The sequence below is a fragment of the Carassius carassius genome, chromosome 38 (assembly GCF_963082965.1).
Source record: "Carassius carassius chromosome 38, fCarCar2.1, whole genome shotgun sequence".
NCBI classification, from domain to species: Eukaryota; Metazoa; Chordata; class Actinopteri; order Cypriniformes; family Cyprinidae; genus Carassius; species Carassius carassius.
The window spans coordinates 24,578,037-24,602,872 of record NC_081792.1 but is presented as its reverse complement, the minus strand read 5'-3'; the positions used below and the strand labels follow the sequence as shown (position 1 = coordinate 24,602,872).

The 24,836-nt window shown below is 36.2% G+C and overlaps 2 protein-coding genes across 3 annotated transcripts; one reads left to right on the top strand and one right to left on the bottom strand.

Moving 5' to 3' along the window:
• Window positions 1-1,026: 1,026 nt before the first annotated feature.
• On the bottom strand, window positions 1,027-6,922 carry LOC132119613 (protein SAND-like). Its single transcript, XM_059529730.1, has 6 exons — window positions 6,694-6,922; window positions 5,736-5,973; window positions 3,778-4,191; window positions 2,391-3,156; window positions 2,147-2,294; window positions 1,027-1,327 (listed from the first exon to the last, which is right to left on the bottom strand). The coding sequence occupies exons 2-6, from the start codon at window positions 5,866-5,868 to the stop codon at window positions 1,187-1,189; spliced, it is 1,602 nt and encodes a 533-aa protein (XP_059385713.1). The 5' UTR covers window positions 5,869-5,973; window positions 6,694-6,922; the 3' UTR covers window positions 1,027-1,186.
• Window positions 6,923-6,975: 53 nt separating this feature from the next.
• Window positions 6,976-11,759, top strand: LOC132119614 (E3 ubiquitin-protein ligase TRAIP-like). Of its 2 annotated transcripts, none has more exons than XM_059529732.1 (16): window positions 6,976-7,131; window positions 7,259-7,363; window positions 7,704-7,761; window positions 7,864-7,950; window positions 8,049-8,088; window positions 8,168-8,295; window positions 8,399-8,493; window positions 8,879-8,992; window positions 9,180-9,267; window positions 9,397-9,486; window positions 10,150-10,238; window positions 10,315-10,470; window positions 10,557-10,596; window positions 10,694-10,801; window positions 11,394-11,444; window positions 11,557-11,759. In XM_059529732.1, the coding sequence occupies exons 2-16, from the start codon at window positions 7,266-7,268 to the stop codon at window positions 11,671-11,673; spliced, it is 1,359 nt and encodes a 452-aa protein (XP_059385715.1). In that variant the 5' UTR covers window positions 6,976-7,131; window positions 7,259-7,265; the 3' UTR covers window positions 11,674-11,759. The 2 variants fall into 2 exon arrangements, with proteins under 2 accessions (XP_059385715.1, XP_059385714.1); XM_059529731.1 differs by having other exon boundaries at window positions 10,691-10,801.
• The last annotated feature ends 13,077 nt before the right edge of the window (window positions 11,760-24,836 follow it).

Below are 24,836 nucleotides of genomic sequence, written 5' to 3'. Positions count from 1 at the left end.
AAATACCAATGCCAAGCAAAAGGGCATTATCAAAATATAAGGCAAACAATAAATGTCTCCCATAAATTGATTTAATTTCTTTTGATTTTTTTGAACATTATGCAAAGTGTCAAAATAGCTTTAACCAGAAAGTGAACAGAATAATTTGTGCCACCACCACCTCCACCAATATTTTTGAAACACCAGATGTGCAAATTTCAAACCTAGTTTCCTCTGAAATCTATTAACATCTACATCATTTATCCCATGGAATAACAAGACCATAAATGACTTGAGCAGTGAATACATCACAGGTCCTTATTACACAATGTCACTTCTCCTATTCATTCCAATGAAAGCATTAGTAACAAACTAACAAACAAGTGCATCAATGAAACATAAAAGAAAAGCATAATGTCAAATGTTATATTACTTCACAGGTATCTCTGATTCAACTGGTCCTTTAGTGATTTGGTGAAGCCCTCAGTAGCAACACATGGTCAGTCATACAACTTTGATACAATGACACACAGATGGAGATCTTTAACTATATACAAACCAGTTTACAAATCGAGCCATGCTTCAGGTATTTTCACAGTGTGTGCACCTACTCAGTCACGTCTCTTAAATGAAATGCCTGTTATATAAAGTTAGTTTGGTTAGCTAAGAAATACCTTTAGTCCCACCACACCACATCTTTATGAATGACACCAGGCTGGAAACATAAAAATCTAGCTATGATAAAGATTCAGTGTATCTTCTCTTGAAAATAAAGAAATATGAAGGCCACAGCTTAATAAACTATTAATGCAATCAGTAGTATTTCTTACCTTGGCTCATTTAAAACTATAGATGTTAAGCTGAAACAGTGACAGGTCTAGTAAAATGCAAAGGACTAGATGTTTAGTTTCCAGCAGCATACAAATTGTGAGCATTTGTTAAATTGTTATTGCTCATCTACTGCATAATGTTTTGCTGCCTATTACCGGGTAACGTTTAAAAGCAATTATCTGTAAATATCGTATTTCATACTTTGACAACTGCTCACAGTGTGCATAGCCCTCAAAATATCAATCAAACCCTTAATATCTGACAGCATCCGTTTGCATCTTGATTCATTCAAGTAGAGACACAGATGCTGCTCTTTCATCAGTCTGGGGTCAGACGTTCACTAGTGTTTCTGGTGTTCAGAACTGCCTGAACTGGCTCAGTATGTCAAGGGACTGAGTATGAACAGACGGTCCTCCTCCTTCCTGATCCACCTCAGGAGTTTGTTGACAGCAGACATTGCCAGGCCCTTTGTTCCCAGAGGACTGAAGCAGAGGTACAGCTCAAAGCCACTTGTTACCTACAGAAGAGGTGGGGTTTGACAGAGCGAGAAAAGCAGAAAGCATCAGGGTTTAAACAGTCTTAAGGTGCTGCCAATCAGATACACTCTCTGCCAGTTTTTTTTTTTTTTTTTTTTTTTTTTTTTAGTATTTGGGTTTGCTGACATGTATTTTGGAAGTTACATTTTGGAGAGATGGCATGTGGTTGGGATGGAGTGGTCTGATTCTGCGGGTTTTAAACTTTTGAAAAAAATAAGTAATAGACTTAATTAATAAACTTGAAGATTAGAAATGTTGCCTTTACAACTATCTGACATAAAACAGGCTTAAGTTACTAAAATTGCTAAGACTAGAATGGAAATAAAAGTAAAGCTAAACATATGTATTTATATGCACAATCCCGACAGTAAACTAGAATGTTCAAAAAGATTCACAAACAGAAGCATTTCTGAGTGACTAGTATTTATACAGTCCATTTCCTGCTAATCTTTATCATTTGGAATCATGAATTAAACTACTTTACAAAATTTCTTTTTTTTCTTTTTTTTTTAGTTTTATTGGCTGCATTAAATTGATTAAAAAAAAAATGACATTAAAGACATTACTACGGTTACAGACCATTTCAAATAAATGTTCTTTTGAACTTTCCTGACCCAAAAGTTTTGTTCAATGGTAGGGCAAGACTATATGACACAAAAAAAGACTTATGCTTATACAATACAGAAATCATAACTATTATATGCAAATGTGATATTAGCTCCTCGAGCATGCATTCACATAACAAAATATCTGAGTGGTATCTAATAATGCCAGTGTTTTACACTTTATGGCAGACTCACCAAGGCATAAAGGTTCTCAGTCTCTGTGCAGCGGTAGATGTAGCGCAGGGGGCGTGTGGGGTGATGCAGGCAGCTGTGCAGGTACTGGTACAATCCCATCAGCCTCTCGTGCTCCTCTTCTCCCTGGTATGGAGTTGGAAGGTCAGGGCTGATAAGAAAAAACAGGAAGTTACATAAAAGCAATGAACATGAAGCTTCAATGTTCAATTCTTTTCTTTTCATGATCATCACTAAACTGTCTTACCTTGTATAGAGCCCAGAGCTTTTAGACTTGTACACAAAGTGTCGCAGCTCAGGTATGCCAACCTGTGAAACAGGATAACCTGGCGTGTTCAGTGCTTCCTGCAGGGATTGATATGCACTGCGTCTGCGCAAACGCTCTAGGAACCTCTTCTTGCAGTCGGAGAGGTTAAAGAAATCCTCACGATCTGTGGACACCAGGATGAGACACAGATCCGAGGCCGGTTCCAGGTAAGAAATATGTGCGTGGAAAAATCCATCTGGGTTAAACTTGGGCAGACATATGGGTGTCCATCCTTCACCTTCTCGGAAGGAGGATGAAGAGCCGACCAAGTTGAAGAGCAAGTGCAGGTCCATGTGGTGCAGAAACTGGTCCTTTTTGCGCACAAGCGTCACCAGCCTGTTTCCTGCTAGCAGGATGGAGAATACCAGGTTCTTGGCTTTAGCAGCCTGCAAGCTGGAGGAGACCATGTCACGGGCCGAACTGGCCAGAGGCAGGCACATCACGGCGCTCAGCAGCAGGCCTGGATCTCGATCGAGGAGCCGCAGAAGGTTGTCGGTGAGATGTTCTGATCCGGCCAGTAGGCGGCGCAGGTCGTAGCTCTGCCGATGCTGGAAGACGTGGTTCAGCTGCGTGAGGGTGAGCAAGCTAACAATCTGGTAGTAGACGTACTGAAGCTCTCGTGTCAATTCCCGGTCGGAGCAGTTAGTGCGAGAGACTCCCACCAGGATGATAGGGCTTTTCCGCAGGAATACCACCCTGTAGCCATCTGAAAGATATGTTTACACACAAAAAAATGGCTTTACTAAACTCTCTATACTGTTGTTGCAGTAGTTTTGTAGGACTAAAACTCATTTCAAATCTAAGAGATGTGATTTATCACTTAATGTTAATAAATTAATTAATTAAATTCATAAATTTGGTATAGACAAAAAAGGTATATGCTATTGTTCAAACGTTTGGGGCTGATTTTAATTGTTTCTAAAAGAAGTCTTATGCTTACCGATCCTGCATTAATTTGATAAACAATAAAGCAAAAATAGTAATATTGTGAAATATTACAAATATAATACCCTTAATCTGATTACATAAAAACTGGTATTTTCTATTTTAATATATTTTATTTTAAATTAAGTTCAAAAAACATTTCTTATTATTATCAACGTTTAGTTGTGTCACTCTGTAATTTTGTGGAGATTAAAAAAAAAATAGATTTTTTTTTTTTTCAGGATTCTTTAATGAATGGAAATTTCAAATAAACAGCATTTATTTGAAACAGAAATCTTTCATAACATAATACATTTCTTAACTGCAACTTTTAATTAATTTAATGCATCCTTGCAGATATAATTTTTTTTTTCTAGATATCTAGATTCTAGATCTCTCTTACCTGCATGGATGGAGCGTATGATGTTCTTCTTATCCTCTACAAATGACATGAGTAACATCATGACTCCCATGATGCTGGAGAGTGCTTCCTCTGTTCCGTACCGTGTATATATGGGTTTCCCCGCCTCACTCAAGACAAACATATGCTTCCTGTGACTCCGCCATGTTTCACTTGTCACATCCTCCTCTTTTGCCTTGTAGCTGTTCCTCACCTCCTCTTTCCCTCCTTCCTCCTGTTCAATCACTAAACCTTGTTCCTTCACCTCCTCCTCACCTCCTTCCAGAGCTTCTTGAGCATTCCCTAGATCTGAGCTGCCAACCTCTGCTGATTTGTCATCAGTGTTGGGCTCGCTGTCAGCAGTCAAGTCCTCAAAAGACTGGGCATGAACGAACATGGCACCCTCCTGTACAGCACCTGTCAGGGAGCGACACATTGCTTAGAGAAGTAATAGCACACCTCTGCTCAATCAGCTACTTGACTTGAGGTATCATTCATGTTATCATCAAAAAAAAAAAAAAAAGAAGTAAATTATTTATATATATATATATATATATATATATATATATATACCGGTAATATTATAATATATAAAAAATATTATACAATTACAACAGCCTTTTAAATGGATAATAAATAATAAGAAAAATGTTTATTAAAGTATTTTTCTGTGAATTTGAGTGAACTTTAAATAGTTAAATTGAGCAATTTAATGTGTATATCTTTTTGCGGTCATAAAATTATGTCGATATCGATATTCAAACTTCAAAAGTAAGATTATTTTTTATTATTATTATTATTAAAAACGCATAAAATTGATCCCAAAGTGACAGTGTAGACATTTACATTATTACAAAAGATTTCTATTTCATATAAATAATGTTCATTTGTATCTTGAAAAAAAAAAAAACATGCAATATAGTTTTCACCAAAAATTAAGCAGCACAATTGTTTTCAACATAATTATATGTTAATTATAAGAAATGTCTCGAGCACCAAATTTTAGAATGATTTATGATCATGTGACATGGAAAACTGGAGTAAATGCTGCTGAAAGTTCAGCTTTATTTCTTATCATAGAAATAAAATACATTTTCAATATATTCAAATAAAAAAGTTGTTTTACATTGCATTAGCAATATATTTTGCAATATTACTGTTTCACTGTATTTTTGATCAAATAAATATAGTCTTAGTGAGCATTACAGAATTCTTTCAAAAACATCAAAAACTAACTTAGTAAACTAAACTTTTAAATTATAGTCTTTATATTCTGTAATACATTAGCCATGGGTCACCCTCTCTTAATGTTGTTAAAAATCAACCAATATAATCAGAATATCAGAAAAACTCGCAGGGTGAGACTGAACAGTAAATACTGAAGAGCCTCTGTAAATGTTTTAACTACATGTGTCAAAAATCGCTCAAAACTGATTTAGGATCACCAATTCCCACAAAGCCTAGAATCCACTGAAATACAATACAGGCACACTTCTTAACTTTCCATTTTCAGGAATCAGACCTCAAATACTTCCGGGGCTTCTGGTGAAATCCTCCAGGAGATTTAGTTGAAACTTGCATATCATTATGAAACTGCCTGTGTTGTGACAAACTCCAACTGCTCTAAAAAATCATTTACGTACACTGCTAAACTAATTCTGAGATTCTAGTCATCTATCACATACAAACATGCAAGTTATTTGATCACTCACAATGGGAAATACAATGGGATATTACATGAATAAGAAATAAGGTGTGTTTCAGTTATAGAGACCCACCCTGTAGGCTTAAGAAGCATATAGGTCACTTTAACAACTGTCAAAGCATCATCATAACTTTGGCAACAAGCAAGAGAAAAACTTAAGTAAAAATAAAGATTACAATCCATGACAAAAGCAGAATACATTTGCATCTTATCATTACACAGCATTATAACCGAGAGTATAAACTGTTAAACTAACCTGGCTCTGTCCCCTCCACCAGCCCGGGGGTCGGACTATATGATCGGTCCTGCCGGAGTCGATCTGATGGCGCCAAGTTGCCATTTTTAACCTCCCAGAGTGCACCCTTATTGTGGACATCTGCCGCCATCATGGCATCAGGGACAAGAGAAAATCAGCAGAAGAGAGGACACGGTGTCCTGAACCACCAGTCAGTGCCAGGAGCGATTCACTGAATGATCCCAGCAGCTCGGAAGGTCTTACAGTAAAATTTACAGGGTTTCCATTAGTGCCTCGAAGTGAAATTACAGACAGACACATCAAAAGAGGAACAAGAAAGGAGTTAATTCCTCAGTTTCTAAAACTTGGTTCTTCTTTTGATGCATTTCATAATATTCTGTTCTAATGGATTTAGACACAGTTGTATGCAATAAAATGCTCCCTCAAAACTTTTTTTGGGGGTGGCAAATATATATTGACCAACAACAGTGAATTAGGTTACATAATTTCATTTTTTGTTTGAAAACTTCCAACAAGTATAAAACGCTCTGAACCACTTTTAATTAAAAATTCTAACATTTCCCTGCAATAATAACATTAACACACAAACATCAGAAGTATTTCAACTATTGTAGCTTAGTATAATAATGATGATGATGCTGATGCAAGCGAATTTTAAATAAAATCTCAATGCCACATCTCTGTTTAAAACTGCCGAACACACGTGTTTGTTAATGTCAATCTTGAGATATTCTTGCAAATGAACGCATATGGAAGATTTGTTGATTTTCTTATGTCCATAAAAATCAACTCTGGCTAACGCACTAGCCACGGAGCTAACGTTAAACCTTTAAAACTGTTCAACTGTCACTAGAAGACAACTTATTCTGCGCCAGCTTCGACTTAATAGTTTCGAGTCTAAAACAGATGTTGTTCACATAGTTTAGACTCATAATAATACAAATTACCGTCACTGTACCTTAAACAGTGTTTGTCCAAATCACTGTATGTTGACTTGGATCAAAAGTCAACTCGGACCGTCACAGGCGTCGTCAAGCACAAGATGTACTCTGGGAAATGTAGTTTTTGATTCGAGAACGTAAAGTTTTTAAAGTGTCGCTACTGTACTAATAAAGCAATTTCCGCGTTTTATGTCAAATCAAATTAAACCTTTAAATCTTATACATCTCGCTTAGCCTTAACCAAAAGGTTTTCCTTTTTTTTTCAGGCAGCACGGAGTCGTATGTTGATGACGCGATCAAAAAGGAGGAGTCATTACGTTTGAACTAAGCGCGCCGCTTCTCTGTTTTCAGGAGCTCAAAACTAAACCAAAAACAAGCCATATAAACATAATTATGGGGTTTAATTGAACAAATCCGTGTGAATAAGAGCTATCGGTCGTCTCTGCGTCATCTGGGTGAGTAAACACAGCACAATATTCAATTAACCGGTAGTACAACGTACCACAAAACATCACTAATGAATACAACACAAACCGTGTCATCAACATAAAGATTTTGACCCTGTTGTGTCTAATATTTTAGATCAACAATGCCCATTCGAGCATATTGCACCATCTGCTCAGATTTCTTTGATAATTGCAAAGATGTCGCAGCAATTCACTGTGGCCACACTTTTCATTATGTGTGGTAAGTCTGTCTCCTTTTTATTCTTCTGTATGTTGGATTTAGTTGATTTTATAATATTATATGTATTGTTATTATATTACACAATTGTTATACCATTAACTTATATGTTAATTAACACAGGATCCTCATTGCTAAAAAAATCTAATTCTATAAAAAGTGTCTATAAAACTATTATTTTGATTGAAACCCTTAAAAAAAAATACCTGATAAAATGATAAAAAACCTGGCCTGACCACTAGTTATTGTATGAACATTCAAATATTTATAAATGCCCATGTAAAACAATAAATAATGTCTCTCAATGACTTTTAAAGAAACTTTCTGTTTCTTTTTAACAAAGTCTTCTCCAGTGGTTTCAGTCGGCCCCAAACAAAACCTGTCCACAATGCAGGAAACAGGTAAACCATTGACTTAACCTGAGATCTGACTTATTCTGATTAATTAAATGTAATTAATTGAAGGTCTGGACTGCAATGAAGCCCTCACTCTTTGTGTTTCAGGTCAGTACGCGGCACATTATCAACAAGCTGTTCTTTGACATAGCACCAGAGGATGATGGGACACCAGTTGATCCTGAAAGTTTACAGGTGATAAAGCATGCTGTTGAAGTTATTCAGTGTTCAGTGTTTGTTTACGCAGTTAACTATTATTGACAGATTTGCTTGTTTTATTGTTCCAATTTCAGAATGAGCTTGATCGCATGAAAGCAGTGTTGTCTGAAAAAGGTAAGACTGAAATAATCAACTCAAGTTTTTGATTGATCCTTAAAATGTCTATCCATTATGTTATGTGTTTGCATTCCAGAGAAAGAATGGAGGGACAAGCAGAAGTCAGTGGACACTCTAAAAGACACAATCGAGAGGCAAAAGAGGGACCTGGAAAGACTCCGGAAGGAAATCGGAGACAAAGAGATGCTGTGTTCTGTCCTCCGGGTACATTAATTTTAGTGGTAAACTGTTGTGTCTGTTAGTCCAGTGGGCTTTCTGCATTTTATTTTAATGCTGGTATTGACTTTGTTGTTCATGAAATGCTCAGAAACAGATGAATTTCTTGGAGAGTCAGAAAAACGAAGGACAGGCAGCCAAAGAGGAAGCCAAGCGACTCCGGGTCAAAATGAAAACCTATGAAAGGTACTAATTCATTTGTCTAAGACAGGTTTTTGTTGTTAAATGTATTTGAGAGAGATAGACAGTGAGGAATTAACTGAGTGGAAAATTTGTAAAAAAAAAAAAAAAAAAAAAAAGAAACCTTCCAATATCAATAATTCAGTATTGTTTTTAATGAAAACATTTTTTTTTCATCAGTAGTGATTCTCTTTAAAAAAAAAAAATGTTTATTTTTTATTATTGATCGCTTTAGGAGATTGACACACCGAAGAAGCCCTGAGAGCTGAGAAATGTGTGTCCATCTCCTCATGTGAACGATAAAAATGTCTGATTAGTTGTAAGTTGTTAAAAAATACTTAGTGGGCTTTGTTTTTTCACATGCTCTCTTGTGCATGTTTCTGTCCTTTAGTTTAGATGTGGTCCTACAGGGTCAGAGGTCAGAGGTGGAGGCCATGATCACTGATATGGGTGTTGGTCAGTCTGCTGTTGAACAGCTGTCCATATACTGCATCTCACTTAAAAAGTAAGTTTTACTTTCCTGTAAACACACATACTCTCACTGCAGCATATGAAGTGTAGTTGTAGAGTTTAAAACTTAAAACCTCAACAGTTTTACTTCCCCAAAGCTTCTAGAATGTCAGTACACCAGTTGTGTATAATCATATGCCTTGAGTGAGTGTTATATAGTGTTATATTTTATTTATCTTCAGGGAGTACGACAATCTGAAAGGAAGCCTCAAGTCATCAAATGAGATGTGTGAGAAACTAAAAAGGGAGCTCTTCTCTTCCAACAGCAAGGTCCATTTCTTGTCTCTGATATTGTCTAGCAAAAACATAATTATTTAGAAATTCATAATTGTTATTTAACTTTTTATAGTTTTTTCAGCATCAATTAATTTTTGTATGTTCATTTTTGTTTTATTGCAGTTGCAAAAAGCCACTGCAGAGACAAATGGAACAAAGGAGGACATGAAGGCACTTCAGAACGACCTGTCCAACGCAGACAAAGAGATCACTGTTAGAAATTCTACTGTATTACACTTTATCTATTTGCATTTGTTGATTTAAATTACAATATATATCTTTAAAGGCCTATCTAAATTCTGAAGGTTTTTAAAGAGGGGTTTGTTCATACAACATTCGCCTAGATTAATATATAAACATTTTCTATATAATTTTATTCCTAAAAACATATTGCAGTTTTTCTGGTGACATTTCTGTTTGGAGTGATTAAATAAGTTTTTTGCAGAAGGGAATTTGGATCTTTAACTGTAGTATGTTAACAAAATGAAACAAAAAATGTAACCTGGCTGTCCAGTGTTTAGATTTCTGCTCTGGAAAAGTATGCGAATTAGTGCATTTTTAATTAGTTAATTCCATATTTTGAAACATAACATTTCAGATCTTGTAATGCAAAATTGTATGTCTTAATGTACTGTGATATTTAACTGGGGAAGTGTGGTGAAAAAAAAAAAGTATGCTATTCACCTATAGTGTCTTGCTTTACAGTAGGAATTTGCGTAATTTGAACACAAATAGAATGGAAGGAAAAGATGAACTGAGAACATCCATAAAAATCTTTTTCTTTTTTTTCTTTTTAGGGAAAAATCAGCCACAAGGGGGTGCAATTTTTTTCAAACTGACTTCTAAACTGTTGTTCTGACATCTCATGTTTCACAGAGCTTGAAGAAGAAGGTGGAAATTCTGCAGCGGACGTTAAGCACTCCGACCCGCACCAATGAGGCCATCAGCAGACTGGTCTTCGAAAGGTCAGAATTTCAGCTTGTATTTTGAGCTATTTGGTAGATCTGCTGAAAGAGACATTGTTGATTTTTGTATTTGCAGCCCTGCTCCTCTGGAGCTGAAGCCTACTGGTCATGGTCTGATGACTGACTCTCAGGAAATTGACCTCAACCTGACCTTCGACATTAACACACCTGAACAGGTGGAGAGGAAACCCATTCAGGTGCCATCTAAGAAGATGCGTCTGGACACTTCGGTGTGAGTTTTTACTCCGCACAGTACGATTTTTTCCAGCTGTTCATATGATTATTACTGATGTCCATTTGATTTCTTTTTTTCCACAGATCGTCATCCAAAAACATGGAAAATGCACTCGGACGTAGTGTATGTGTTCAAGCATTATGTCTTCATGTTGTAGAGTATGACACTGGATTAGATGGAGGGTATAATGTTTGTGTATGTGTGGTTTTGCTCTCAGAAGTCTCGTGTTAAAGAAGATGATGTCATGATGGGGCCCATGTTAAGGAACTCTCTGCTTTTCAGAAAGAACACATTAGGGAGCATGCTGGACCCATGCAAATTTGGCACTGTAAGAGACTTCTAAATGTTTTTGGAATTTATCCATCTTATTCTTCAATGCGGTAGTAAGCCATGTTCTTCCTGTTCATTAGCTACCATAGAGAAATAACAAGAAGAATAACATGTTTATGTGTAGTCTGCACTACAAACCAGTGTGTTCATAATTTAGACAATACATTGAAGTAATATGGTGAGACACACCAATTTGCATTATCAAGTAACAAAACGAGCCATTTGGTACAGCTAAAAATAGCTAGAAGCGGATGACACCGGAAGCCAGAACTCATAAAAATGTACAAATAAGACCACTCTTCAGAAAAATAAGGTGGATTTTCAAAACTCTTCTTGGTTTTCATGCACACATATATTATCATTCAAAAGCTTGGGAGCGGTAACATTTTCCATGATTCTGAAAGAAGTCTCTCACAAAGGCTGCAATATAATTGCCATTATAAATAATAAATGTCTTTACTGTAACTTTTGATCAGTTTATTGCATCCTTGCTGAATAGAAGTATTGGCTTCTTTCAATAACAAATCGTATAAAACCCGAACTTTTGAAAATGTTGTACTGTTTGCTTTAATGCATCTTCTTTGTTCCAGGTAAGATCTGGCTATGATGGACTTGGAGGAAGAGCCAAATTTATCCAACCTGTATCCTTATCCAATGAAAATACTTAAGTTGCAATCATTAAGCATGTAAATAATTATTTGAAGTTGTTGTTGTTTTTTCATAAAGTTTCCTTAACTTTAGGCCATGCATCAGTCTCCTTTATCTGAGATTCGACCCCTCGCCATGAAGTCCAAGAGGAAGAAGGTGTCCAGGCCCGTTACAAGCAAGCCCACCTCCAGCCTGACCACTCTGGATGCTTTCTTGGAATAAAACGTCTCCCTTTTCAGGCCTGCAAGAGACATTTTTCCCATGACGCTGGTCAAAAATACAATAAGGGAAGCCCCTATTTACAGCAATGTTAATAAGGAAAGTGGTCCTAGTGGTCTATTGCTAAGAACAGTTTCTTGTGTGACGATGACCAGTTTAGAGGTGTTTGCATCCGCAGGGAGCTGGTGGTCAACAGATAACACTTCATGCCACATGCATGTATGGAAATTTGAAATGAGTTTTAGTGTTAGACTGTGTTTGGAGAAATATCAGTGGCCACTCTAAGCTGATCTAAATGTTTATCTATGTGTGCTTTTAGACTCTTCCTTGTACAGACTAAATCGTCTCATGAGATAGAATAGAGTTTTATTTATTTGACTGTTCAGCGGGGCTGCATTACTGCCATTTTAAGTGTTTTTAAGTCAGAATTTATGTCCAGTTTCTGTATTTATATTTGTCTGTTTTGTCTTTTGCTTTCTGAATATTTTAATAGAAATTTTGTCTTCTCAGATTTCTTTTTTTTTTCTTGTGTTTGTACAGAATATAATTTGAAACAATAAACTATATCTTTTTTATTATTATTATTTACATCTCAGTTCATTATCCCTGTCAGGATTCTTGGATTTCATAAAAGGTGCCTCGTAATACATTAAACTCCAAAATATTGTATAAGCCAGACAAAAACTTCACTTGATTATCAGCTTTATGATAACTTGTGTAGTGTTATGTAGATAAATATATAGTGTAAGAATATATAGTAAATCTTGCATAAAATATAAGTAGAGTGTTAAAGTTAGTCTGTACAGGCAGTAGGGGGTGCTAAAGGTTTGTGTAGGTCAGGGCATTCAAGAAAGTTCTGCCATTCAACAATCATAAAAAAAATCCTCGAAAAATGCATCAATATTTTCACAAAATACTATGCAGCAAAGCAATATGAAATCTTTCTTGTGCAGCAAATTAGAATGATTTCTGAAGGATCATGTTACACTAAAGCAGTAGCTGCTGAAAATTCAGCTTTGACATAGGAATAGCATTTGAAAAATATATTAAAATAGAAAACACTTACTTAAATTGTAATGATAATTAAGAGTTTGATCAAATAAATGCAGCCTTAGGAAGCATAAGGACTTCTTTCTGCAATTGAAAAAACAATTCCATTACTGCATTTCATATATATATATATGCTGCTGTCAATCAAAAACCACAAACCTTATCCTATGCTGGCTGTGCATTTCCAGTTCGCACATCTCTCCATGAAAAAACTATGAATTATTTCAATCCTGATCATAATATTCACCAAACACTATTAGAACTCCTAAAGCAGCATAACACTGAAGTGCAGACAACCACATCTCAGACAGCTTGTATAAAGCCAGAGCTTACAGATCACAGTAAAGATCTTGTGATGTCCTGCATCACACGCCTGTAAGCCTCTTGTGCATCCAGCTCTCTCGATTCCAATTTTGTTCTATATTTTTTTCTGTATAAGGTGTGTGGACTGCCTGCTGAATGCTGTTCATACTCTGGAAGGTTTCAACCAGGCCGAAGAGCATGGGATTTATTCAGCGAGCACAAAGGGAATCTGTTTTTGATGGGATGATTACTGATCTTGAAAGCCTCTCATGGAGCATGTAATTGTGTAGCAGAGGTTATTATTTCACCAAAGTCTCCCGGTGCTTCCCGAGTACCCATGATTCTCTTTGAGGTACACGAATGGAGCACCGAGCAATGTCAATTTTCACCTAGTGTCTACAAATATCAGTGCAAAAATAAATACATTTCCACAATCCAAAATAATGCTTCCTCCAATGAAAATGCCCAACCCCTGTTGTCCTGTCACAAAACCACCCAAATATATAATAATATATACAAATACTGATCTGTACATATCGCTCTCCTGATTCAGATTAGATTATTTTTTCCCTGGCTTTCATTTTGATGGCACCCATTCACTGCAGAGGATCCATTGATGATAAAAGTGACGCAATGCTAAATTTCTACAAATCTGTTCTGATGAAGAAACAAAATCATCGCAAACATATTTTTATTTTTGGGTGAGCTATACCTTTTAAATCTGTTCACTGAGTGGTTCTTTGGGGAACAAAAAAGGTTCTTGTGTGGCATCGCTGTGAAACCCCCCTATAGGAACCTTTATTTTTAAGAGTGGCATATCTCTCTTAAGTAGACATAAAGTCTACTGGGAATCTGGAATGACTTGGTTTTAGACTTTCCTTTTCTAAAGCACAGGATACACTCATATATTTGTAGATGTGAAATTCTTTGGCTCCCTGTATCCCCACAAAACTTCCCTTCTCGGAATACTCTGAATGTTTCTCAGAGTGTGTTCTTGTCAGATCAGTGCACTAGCTTTATAAGAACCATCTGGGCCGACTCGTGATCCGTAATTGTTTTCATTAGGTTAATAAGGGAATGGAAGATAAGATACGAAGTCTTTTATGGGCCATGAGGCTCATGGGAAAGCAGAACTGGCAGGAAGTCCAACTGACCTCTCACTCTCTTCCTAGTGTCTTGAACTTCCTACAAGGTTTCAGAAGAAATTAGTGTGGCTTTTCTCATGTTCCCTAAACAGATAATATTTACTGCCACATTTAGCTTTGAGTTAAGTTGCTCTGGCCATGGCCACTTCCTGTTCAGGGCAGCAGCTGTGGCGGCAGTATAAACATCTGCAGCTGATTTGGTCGTTCTGCTCCTCTGGGCTGTTTTAAAACAGATCCTGGAGTGTTTACACAGAGCCTGTGGGGGAACGGCCAGCCAGACAAGCATGTGAACCACAGCGAGTTGGCAGAGCTAAAGCAGGAGAGGGTCTCTGGTGGGTCTCCATTTCCTCTATTTTATGACTATACAGATCTGGAAACGAGTCATAGATCACATAGAGATGTGTTGTGTTGAGATCTTCATACAAATGCTTTATCAGCCCTAAACTCAAGCGGGGAAACTTGACAAGTGCTATAAGCAAATGAGAAGTGCTCATACAGAATTTCCCATCTTAAATAACAGGGTTTCCTATATCCCCAGCTAAAATTGCATCATTTTCAACTATGTGACACTTAAAATATGTGTGGGTAGACATGCACGTTTACATTCCTCTGTCCTGTCCTTAGGAAAGAAGTTAAGAAATTTCATAAGAATGTTCATAAATGCAATTCTTGAAAAATTCTTAAGAAGTTCTCAACTATTGTCTTAAGAACATCTTATTTTTGAGTTGAAAACGACAGTCTGATGTTATCTGATTGTATGGCGGCTCTTGTCAAAGACTTGCTGATCAAGTCAAAGTTTTTAAATCATGTTTTTATTTGCTTGGTTAAATGGCTGAAATAAGGTCTGGTATTTTATTCTACACCATACACAATACACACACAATATATCAGTAATGTCCCTCTCATGGTTTTTAAAGCTTTCACTTTTCTTGAACAAGCTAAGAAGTGGCTAAATGGGACTACAAAAGTTGTTGGGGACCTAGCAGGTAAACTCATCTACTCACTAGTCTGATTTTACAGCCTTATTGCACTTTTACAAACTACTCCAACCTGGTGATATGGCTCATTAATTGAACAAACTGTGTAGTCTTTAGGGTGCAATATGAGAATAATTGATTTTTATATAATAGTTTTACAGTAATGAAAAGTATATAGATATTTATATGTTGCTATACAGATAGCAACATATAAATGATCTGCAGGCATATATGAAACACTAATATCCTCTGGGATTAATTATACGTAAAATAATAAATAATATCAAGAGATATCAAATATTTTCTTTGTTCAGAAGGTCCTACAAGAAACCATCTCCATCAATATTCCAGTGTCTGTATAAAAAATAAAAAATAAACTTGTCATTCTTATAAAGAGATAAAACCTCTGTATGGGGGTGACTGGAAGAAATGAACAAAACAGAAAAAAGAAAGAAAAAGACCGTGTGAAAATCGGACTGCTGCTTTTCATGAATGGTTAACACGTCAGTCAGAAGCTGACATCCTGTGTCAAAGTTTATTTTTATCATGGGAAGAGAGAATATCTCTATTAAGAATGATAAGCTATAAACAGGAAAGACTCCCATTGAGCCACAGTGTTTTCTCAAATGAAGTGACCCGCTCTGACATCAACTTCACATGGTGCATGTGCACAGAGTTGTATTTCATTGTCGCATTAATTAACAGAGATCTGTCAGGTTTGGTGTCTCTCTTTTTTGTATTCTGTTTTTATATTTTCTTTTCATAACTGATAAATCGGAGAGATATAAAACGATACAACTTCATTATTCGCAGATGTGAGATTTCGTTTTAAGGGCACAAAATGAATCATAAAGACACTAAAATGTAGAGGGAAAGAAAATAGGAAACAATAAGGTGCAGAAATCAGATATTCTAAGAAATATGCCATGTTATGTGAAATTAAATCTGTAATGTGACAAAAATATCAACCACAACCAGGATAAAATATACTATGCAATGTACTGTTTTATGTCAATTAAATATATTGTCAATAATATGCAAAATACAATATTAAAATAAATAAACAAAAAAAGCTGAATGAAATACTGCATCATGATTTAGACTGAGACGGCTCACAATAGTAATATAATATATTCAAGTTATGATAATATAAAGATTAGAAAGCAGAGTTTTCGAAGTATCTCTTTGTAACAGTTGTGTTCTTTTACTTTGATTGTCAAGGACTTGTCAAGTTTTTTTCTTTAGTTTGTTTCCTTTGCCCTACAGTAGTTTTCCCGTCAGCCGACAGTTACCATGGACACTCGTTTACTCAGCACACCTGTTCACCCTTTAGTTTTTTCATCACTGTGTATTTATAAAAAATGTGATGTGACATGTAGCCAAATATGTTGTACCATACAATGAATTTGTTTTCTGCATTCCATCCGAGTGCGCGCACACACACACACACACACTGCAGTGGATGCTGGGGGTTCGGTGCCTTGCTCAAGGGTCTCACCTCAGTCGTGGTATTGAGGGTGGAAGAGATCACTGGACATTCACTCCCACCATCCACCTTTAATCCCTGCCAGTAGTGGGACTCAAACCCGCAACCTTTGGGTTACAAGCCTGAGTCTCTAACTATATTACCAGTATTGTTTGTGCACTGCACTCTGTTTTGTGCATTTGGATCACCCATATTTTCTTTGTTGTTGGAACTGAATTAAATAAATAACCTTTTTGTTATCTTCTTCACCTGCCTGAATCGTGACAGTCTTATAGAGATCCATTTTTATGTCAAGCTATGAGTACTTTCAAATGATCACAAAAAGTACCATCTTTTATTGTGTTGTTTTATTAGCTTTTTTTCCTTAAGTCTCAAGACAGGATGAGTAAATGTCACACTCAGCTCCAGGAAAAGGAACAGCTTCTCCTGTATGATTCCAGAGGATCAGCTAAGCTGCTCTCAGATCAGTGTATTGACTATTTAATGTCAGAGGTCAGCTCTACTGCTGTCATGGTTTTGTCTAGAAGCCTGGTGACAGTTTTTTTTTTTAATTCTTTGACCTTTACCTGAGACAGTGCTGATGTTTATTTAACTCATCTCAGACTTTTTAAAAAGGCCATAACAAAGAATACAATGAAAAGACCAAACAAAGTCAGACGGAGCTAACAGAGTCCAAAAAGATGAAAGATAATGTGTATATTCCATCACAAAGATATTCTTATATTTTATTATACTTTATGAAGCATAATAATGAGATCTATTTAGATTATTTATTTGAATATGAATCATGCATTAGAATTAACGACATTTCTTTCATGAAATTGCTAGTCATAAACGGAATGAAGGAAAATGAATCAAAACAGGTTAGTCAGTCAGTAAAGCAGTTTACAAGAAAACAAGTTGACCCTCCCTACCAAGGCAACATATCGACGGTTACTCCAGTCTCCAGCTGATCATACTGGCCTCTCCACCTCTCACCTGACCAGATCCATGTCTGAGCCTGTCTGTTCAGTGACATAACAGCCCGTTTGCAATTAGATAAAACACGGAGATAAAGGTTTGCAGGAAATCATGTGACACATACCTATACACATACAAAACAGGATCAAACCCAGTGTGGCTCACGTTTGTATCATTAGATAGAGCATCATTCTTCAGACTGTGGCTAGTTTGGAGGTGTTGGGCTATTAGAGCGGAAATGAGGTTAAAGCTGAGTAAGGATGCTCCTAAGAGCTTGACAAAGTGTATGTTCACAATTGCACACTTCTATGTTACTCATATTTCTTCAGTATAGTATGTACTACCATTCAAAAGTTTGAGGTTGGAATCTATTCTATGCTTAATATTACAAGTATTTTAGTTTATTCCTATATTTACTCCAGTCTTCACATGTTCCTTCAGAAATCATTCTAATATGCTGATTTTCTGCTCAAGAATGATTTCTTATTATCATCTATATTGAAAACATTTATGCTGCTTAATATTTTTGTTCAGAATTTAATTGAAATAGAAACCTTTCTCACATTATACATGTCTTTACTATCACTCCTGATCAATTTATTGTGTTCTTGCTGAATGAAAGTATTACTGTTATTAACTAATATTAATATTGTGAATATAATATGAAATAATATTAATATTATTAATTGTAAGTGTAACTCTTCAATTCAGTATTCAACTTTTAAAATACAATAATTTCTAATTATTTGAATGAACCAAATTTACTGGAATACGAACCAATGTACATATTCTATTTCTATTCTATCTACTTGTTTTCTTTTTATTTATTTAAAATAATTTTGTACAGCTTTTTACCTTTTTAATCTGAGAGTGTATTGTATTTCTGTTCAATATACTTTTTCTTCTTTTCATTTATTATAAAAAAATAAAAAATAAATAAAACAACCTTGCTACATGTACTGCGGAAGACTAACTGCTGGATAAAATCCATATTTAGAGATTTTTAGGTTAGTATTCCACACCAAACAGACTCTCCTGACATGTCACAAATAAATTGCTGATGAGCAGGACGAGGTTACTGACCCTTCATTTCTCTGTCTTTGTCAATCACTCACATATTTGAACTTCATTTTAAAAAACACACTTTTTTGGCAAGGTTTCTTTCGCTTATTTTCTCTTTTCCAGTCCATTACAGTGCCCCACTGTAAAAGCTCTCAAAGATGTGTTTTTTTCTCTCATTATGTAAGTGGAAAATGAATAGAAAAACATAATAAAGCATATGAGGTGACTGGAGGGGGCGTCCAGTAAAATATCATGCACACATTTGTGAGGCACCCCTTGAAAACAGTCTTGGCCCTGCGGTTAGATGACACCACAGTCTTTCCATTCTTTCAAGCATCACACACAGACTCCCTCCAGCAGAGTTTGGTTTGAGTGGCATTCCTATTGTTCTCAGCTCTGCTGTTTTTCCCCGCATTGAAGCTGAGACGTGGATCTGGGAATGAGCAGACAGAGAGGGAGATGACGGAGTGCATAATGGACGCATGACTTCAGAGCGGAGGAGTTAGCTTGAAGCACGCATTACTGACCTCACTTACCTGTGCAGGTAGCCAACCAATGAACAGAATGGCCACTTTGGGATTCCAGAGGTGTTGGATTTCCCAAAACAAACGACGAAAGCCCACAAATATCCCTCTAGCTCTAGTAGTCACTTCAGCAATCTTTTATACACACTCAAATGCACATGCAAGGAGAGTGACCTCATGTAGACAATATTACAGTCACGATTAAATCTGTCTGTAGCTGCAATATGAACATGATACTACACTCGCTTGCTTACATGTTGGGTTAAGTTCACACAAAATTAAAAGTATTTATTTATGTCATTACGGATTAAAATGACTTTTATTCTTTTAATTAATCTGATTCTAGCTAATTTCAGGTATTAAAAAAATAATGTGTACTGTTAAAAGTCCAAAACAGTGTTCTTTTAGAATTTTTGTATTTCTTTTTAGTATTTTTATATAATATTATAGTATGTATTAATGTTTTGAATTAGCTTTATGTTTGTATTTTTAAGTTTGCTATGCTTTTTTTAACACTGGAGCAAAAATGATGCACACAAACACACGCACACTCACACTCACATTCATTTACAAGGCACATTGAAATCAATGTTGTTTGTAAGTAAACAGCATAAAATCAGAAGTACAGATCAAAACTTGAGTGAATAAGGACTTGAATTTCAGTTTGTACTTCATATGACTTCAGAATACTAAATACGTCACTTAATTAGTCATATGGACTACTTTTATGGTGGCTTTTGGGAGTTTAATATTATTAATAATAATTATATATATATATATATATATATATATATACTGTAGTATTAACTATAGTAAACTGATAAACTTTAATAATACTGTAGTATACTTTAGTTTTTACTACAGTAAACTGTAGTTTATTGTAGTATGATCTACCCTATAGTTGTAGAAAACGTATTATTACTGTATTGGGTAAAGTAATTTGTTAATATTACTATATATGTTATATTACCACAGCAACTATAGAATTACCACAAGTACTTTACTATAGTATGGTTCAAAAGCACTATAATATTTATTGTAATTACTATAGTATTATTTCATGTGGGTATATCTCCTTTGTGTAACACAGAGGAAAGAAAATCCTACAGGTTATTTGTATTGCAATATTCCTTGAAATTACTGGTGAAGTTTGTTTGAGTTGCAAGCTTTATCTCCATGTGTATACCTGTAAGAACAAAATTTGTAGCCAAAAGCATTTCAACTAATAAAGCTAAAAACTTGTGTGAACCACACACACACACACACACAAGCACCTTCTGCCCACTCAAGGCAGAAAAGACAGGTGAGGAAAGAAAACTCACTCTCCTAAGTACACTTTAATGTGTGTGTGTGTGTGTGTGTGTGTGTGTGTGTGTGTGTGTGTGTGTGTGTGTGTGTGTGTGTGTGTGTGCGTGCGTGCGTGCGTGCGTGCGTGCGTGCGTGCGTGCGTGCGTGTGTGGCTGTGGAGACTATTGCCATGAATTGTCTAGAATGAGGTTTTGCATTGGGCTCTTCATATTTTCATGCAGCATGAATCAGAATGTGTGTGTTCACGCAGGCTCGTGTGTCACAGGGAGCAGAAGTGCTGACTGAACCCACTGTGGCACGTAAGTTTCAGTGGAACTGTATGAACATGCTGAAAAGAAACCACCCACCCATGTCTTCCTCCTTTTTTGTCTGCAGTACATAAGACATATGCTTTTATTCTGTCACAGGTTTCACCCTAAGTGGGGGGTGGGGGCGACCTGTGAACTTATGGAAAAGAACCCTATCACCACTTAGCCCCGTTAGCTGTGCATTTAACCTCAAATTGACCCAGGGATATCACTCATATAATAAGTCTATTTTTTGTAGTTTTACACTATAGCTTTTCAGTAGGGCAAGTACATATAAACTGTAATTAAAGCAAAATATTAATTCAGTGAATAAAAGCCTGTAATACGATGAAATAATAAAATTGTTAAATGCATTTGCAGTACATTCAAAATATATATTATTTGTTTCTGTCCTTTATTTAATAATGTCTTAATTCAATTTAAAGGTCCTAACCCCAACAAAACATTTATGGGCCAGATGGTCTGAATTTTATCCCGAGTAAACCTGTTTTAAACCTGGAAAGTTTAATATGCATACTCCTTGTTTTTCTGTGTGCTGGAGATTTAAAGTTTGTGTTTATTAATCCAGGCCCTTCATAAGTGTCAATCATATGCTAATGTTTAGAAGAAACGTCTTGATCTATGAAATAGCAACATTTGAGCAACATCACTTCCCTCTGCGCTACATTCTCAGTTCAGCCAACACCTTTAAAAAACACAAAAATCCAAGTTCAACTCCCTGCTGCCGCCACACTAAACACACTGTTTTCTCGTCCATGTATAGGTGAAAAAAAGTGTATCAACAGATATTTTGGCATGATGAAAAAAGCCCTGTTAAAATAATTACTGTGATTAATCAGAGGCGGCTCATTATCTCTCTCAGAGAGGGATTGTGACGACAGCCGTGCTCAGTTCCGCTGAAGCTCAGCTGGAAGGGTAATGAATAAAGCGGCTTCCTCAGCCGTGCAGAAATGAATGGATGCCCATTTGTATTTCGTCATTATCTACATGTCCAAACGAGAGAAAGCAAAGAAAGACCTTGGTAGACTTCAGTCCTTGGGTTACAGACAGACTGTGCTTTGCACAGATAAATCTTCAATCCCTAGATAAAGAGTGATTTTAGTTGGAAATAGATTATAGTGAGGAGAACAAGCCAAGCGAATGTATGGCAAAGTGTGTGTGTGTAGCCTAACAGAGATGTAAGACAGCCTGTCAGCTCTATTGGCTGGGGTTTTGGCTCTTGGGAACTGTGAGAGTGTGTGTGTGTGTGTGTGTGTGTGTGTGTGTGTGTGTGTGTGTGTGTGTAAGGTCCAGACCTTGTTTCCTGCATGTTTTAAAGTGGCTTTCTGTTTCCGGTGTGTGATGGGTACCAGACCTCAAGATCAAACAGGTGACCTGGTTCTGGAGAAAACCCAGCATTACTATAGTCCTAACCTCATGTTGATCCACAGAACAAACCCAATCATTTACAATCTTTTCACAAACAGCCAGGATTTCAAAATCAGCCAGGCGGAGGAAAGTCATAATCTATGTTCGTGTGCGTGTGTGTGAGTGTGCACTTGACCTAACTCCCTCACACAATCCTCTGGCAGACTTGTGAAGGCCGGGCACTCCTCCAGTAAAAGCGTGCATAAACAGATTCAAGGCAAAGACAGACACACACACACATCCATCACTTAAACAAAAACATGTTGCTCATTTGCAAGAAGAAAAGTATATTTAGTTCAGTTTAGAATGAGTATCTTTTATTTTTTTTAGATTTCATATGTTCATACTTGAATGCCCCTAATGAGAAGCATGCATGAAGGTTCTGAAGGTTCCACAAAGGTTATTTTCACTTTGCTTGTATGCATTCACCCAAAACACTATAGCAACAAACCAGCAATGCTATAGTAACCACATAGAACATGGTAGCAACCATCCAAAATACCGTAGTAACCACACAGCAACACCCTGGTGATGATGCATAATGCCCTAGCAACTTAGCAATGCATTTTTCTTTTATTGTGATGGTGCTGCTGCTGTCATTACTGTCATAAGCAATTTTCTTTTTCATTCTTCTATTTGTTCCTCACTCCTCATCTTTAGTTTCTCTCTCTCCACCATCTGGTTTCCACATGTCATTCTGGTCCAACGCTCATTCATTAGAGTGTCCCCAGTCTCACATCTTCAAACCAACCAAACACACTTCACATTCATCATACACACTAACTTTAACACACACACTTTCATGCTCTCCAAAAAGCTCTGCAAGCAACTTATTAAATTAGCATTTGTTTACTAACCTTTCCTCATGCAACTGAATTCACTTCTCTCCTTGTTTTTACATCTATTTATTAGTATTTTTATTTCATTTTCTTATCGATTTTATTTATGTGTTCTTGTGCATTTTACTCTAACGCTATGTTTTATTTATAATAATTAATTTAAGCATGCAATCTTGATATATATTTATGATGATTTTTTAAAGATTTCTTATGCTCAGCAAGGTTGCATTTATTTGATCAAAAATACAGTAAGAACCTTAATGTTGTGAAAAATATATTACAATTGAAAATATACTTTCTATTTGAACATACAGTATTTTAGATTTTTTGAAGACTCCGTAGCCACTTTTCCTGTCTTCAGTGTCACATGATCTTTCAGAAATCATTTTAAAATGCTAATTTGCTGCTCAAAAAACATTTACTCTTATTATTATCAATGTTGATAATTATGTGATTTTTTTTAGGTTACTCTGGTGAATAAAAAGTTCAAAACATTGTTCAACAGCATTTACTTGAACTAGAAATCTTTAGTAACATATAAATGTCTTTACTGTTCCTTTTCATCAATTTAATACATCCTTGCTGGATAAAAGTATTAATTAAAAAAAATAATAATAATAAATTACCAAACTTTTGAACTGTATCATACGTTTCACTTTCTCCTCAACAAGAAGCGCACACACGCATGCACAAACCTAATTAAAACACTCTCCACACTCAACACATTGAACTACACTCGTCTCTGTTGACCCTAGACCCTGACTGTAACCACACGCCGACATAACAGATTTTGTCAGGGGAGCGGGTCTGGGCTCAGAGCCACAATTGAGGGGCATAGAGTTCCTTCAGCATTTCTAACTGGGCCTCTCATGAAACACAATTTTTCTTAAATTCCAGAGCTGTTTTGTTACCTAGAGATCAACAATTACGGTTCAAGGTCTATCTCAAGTGAGTGCATTTATTATAAAAAATATCAAGCTAATGTATGTAAATGGATTTGACAGGGCTAAGTTTTAGTTAGCTATAGCTAAGCTATAGTTCACCCAAAGATTTGAAAAAAAAAAATCTGTCATCATATATTATTGAGTGTTTATAAGTTAAATATCAGTCTTTTCTCACACAAAGCTATTGTATGGCTTTGGGAGACTTGGGATATAGTGCAAAAGTTTGATGGTGCTTTTATAGGACAGAATGAGTTTCTTTCTTTTGCTCAATATAAAATAAGATATTTTAAAGAATGTGAGCAACCAAACAGTTTCTGGAAGACACTGACTTTATTGACTTAATTGACTTAATTTTCTTCATACAGTGGAGGTCAATAGGGACTAGCAACTGTTTGGTTTTGCTTTTTTATGTTCAGCAAAAGAGAGAAACTCACTCAGGTTTGGAGCAACTTGAGGGTGAGTTAATGAAGATAGAGTTTTAATTTTTGGCCGAACTATCCCTTTAATTAAATGCAGTTCTATCTCACAGACACTGAATAACAAACAGCTGAAGGTAAAGTTTGGTCTGATAAAAATGCTTTGATGAGGATCAGATCAAGAATCAAACACGGGGAGCTATCGGCTAAACTTGTCAAAAATTCAAAGCTCCCTGTCAAAGTGATCATTGCTCGGGGAGTAACCCAAGTGGCTTTGTTTCAGGGCTGAGGTCACCTCTGGCCCCTTTGGGCAATTGTAAACCTTCTCTGTGACCCCTGGTGACCCCTGAACCAGTGGCAGTTGCTTTGACCACCACTCATCTGGGATGAATTACAGCATATTCAAGCGGCACTCTGGGCCTTTGATAATGAAAGAA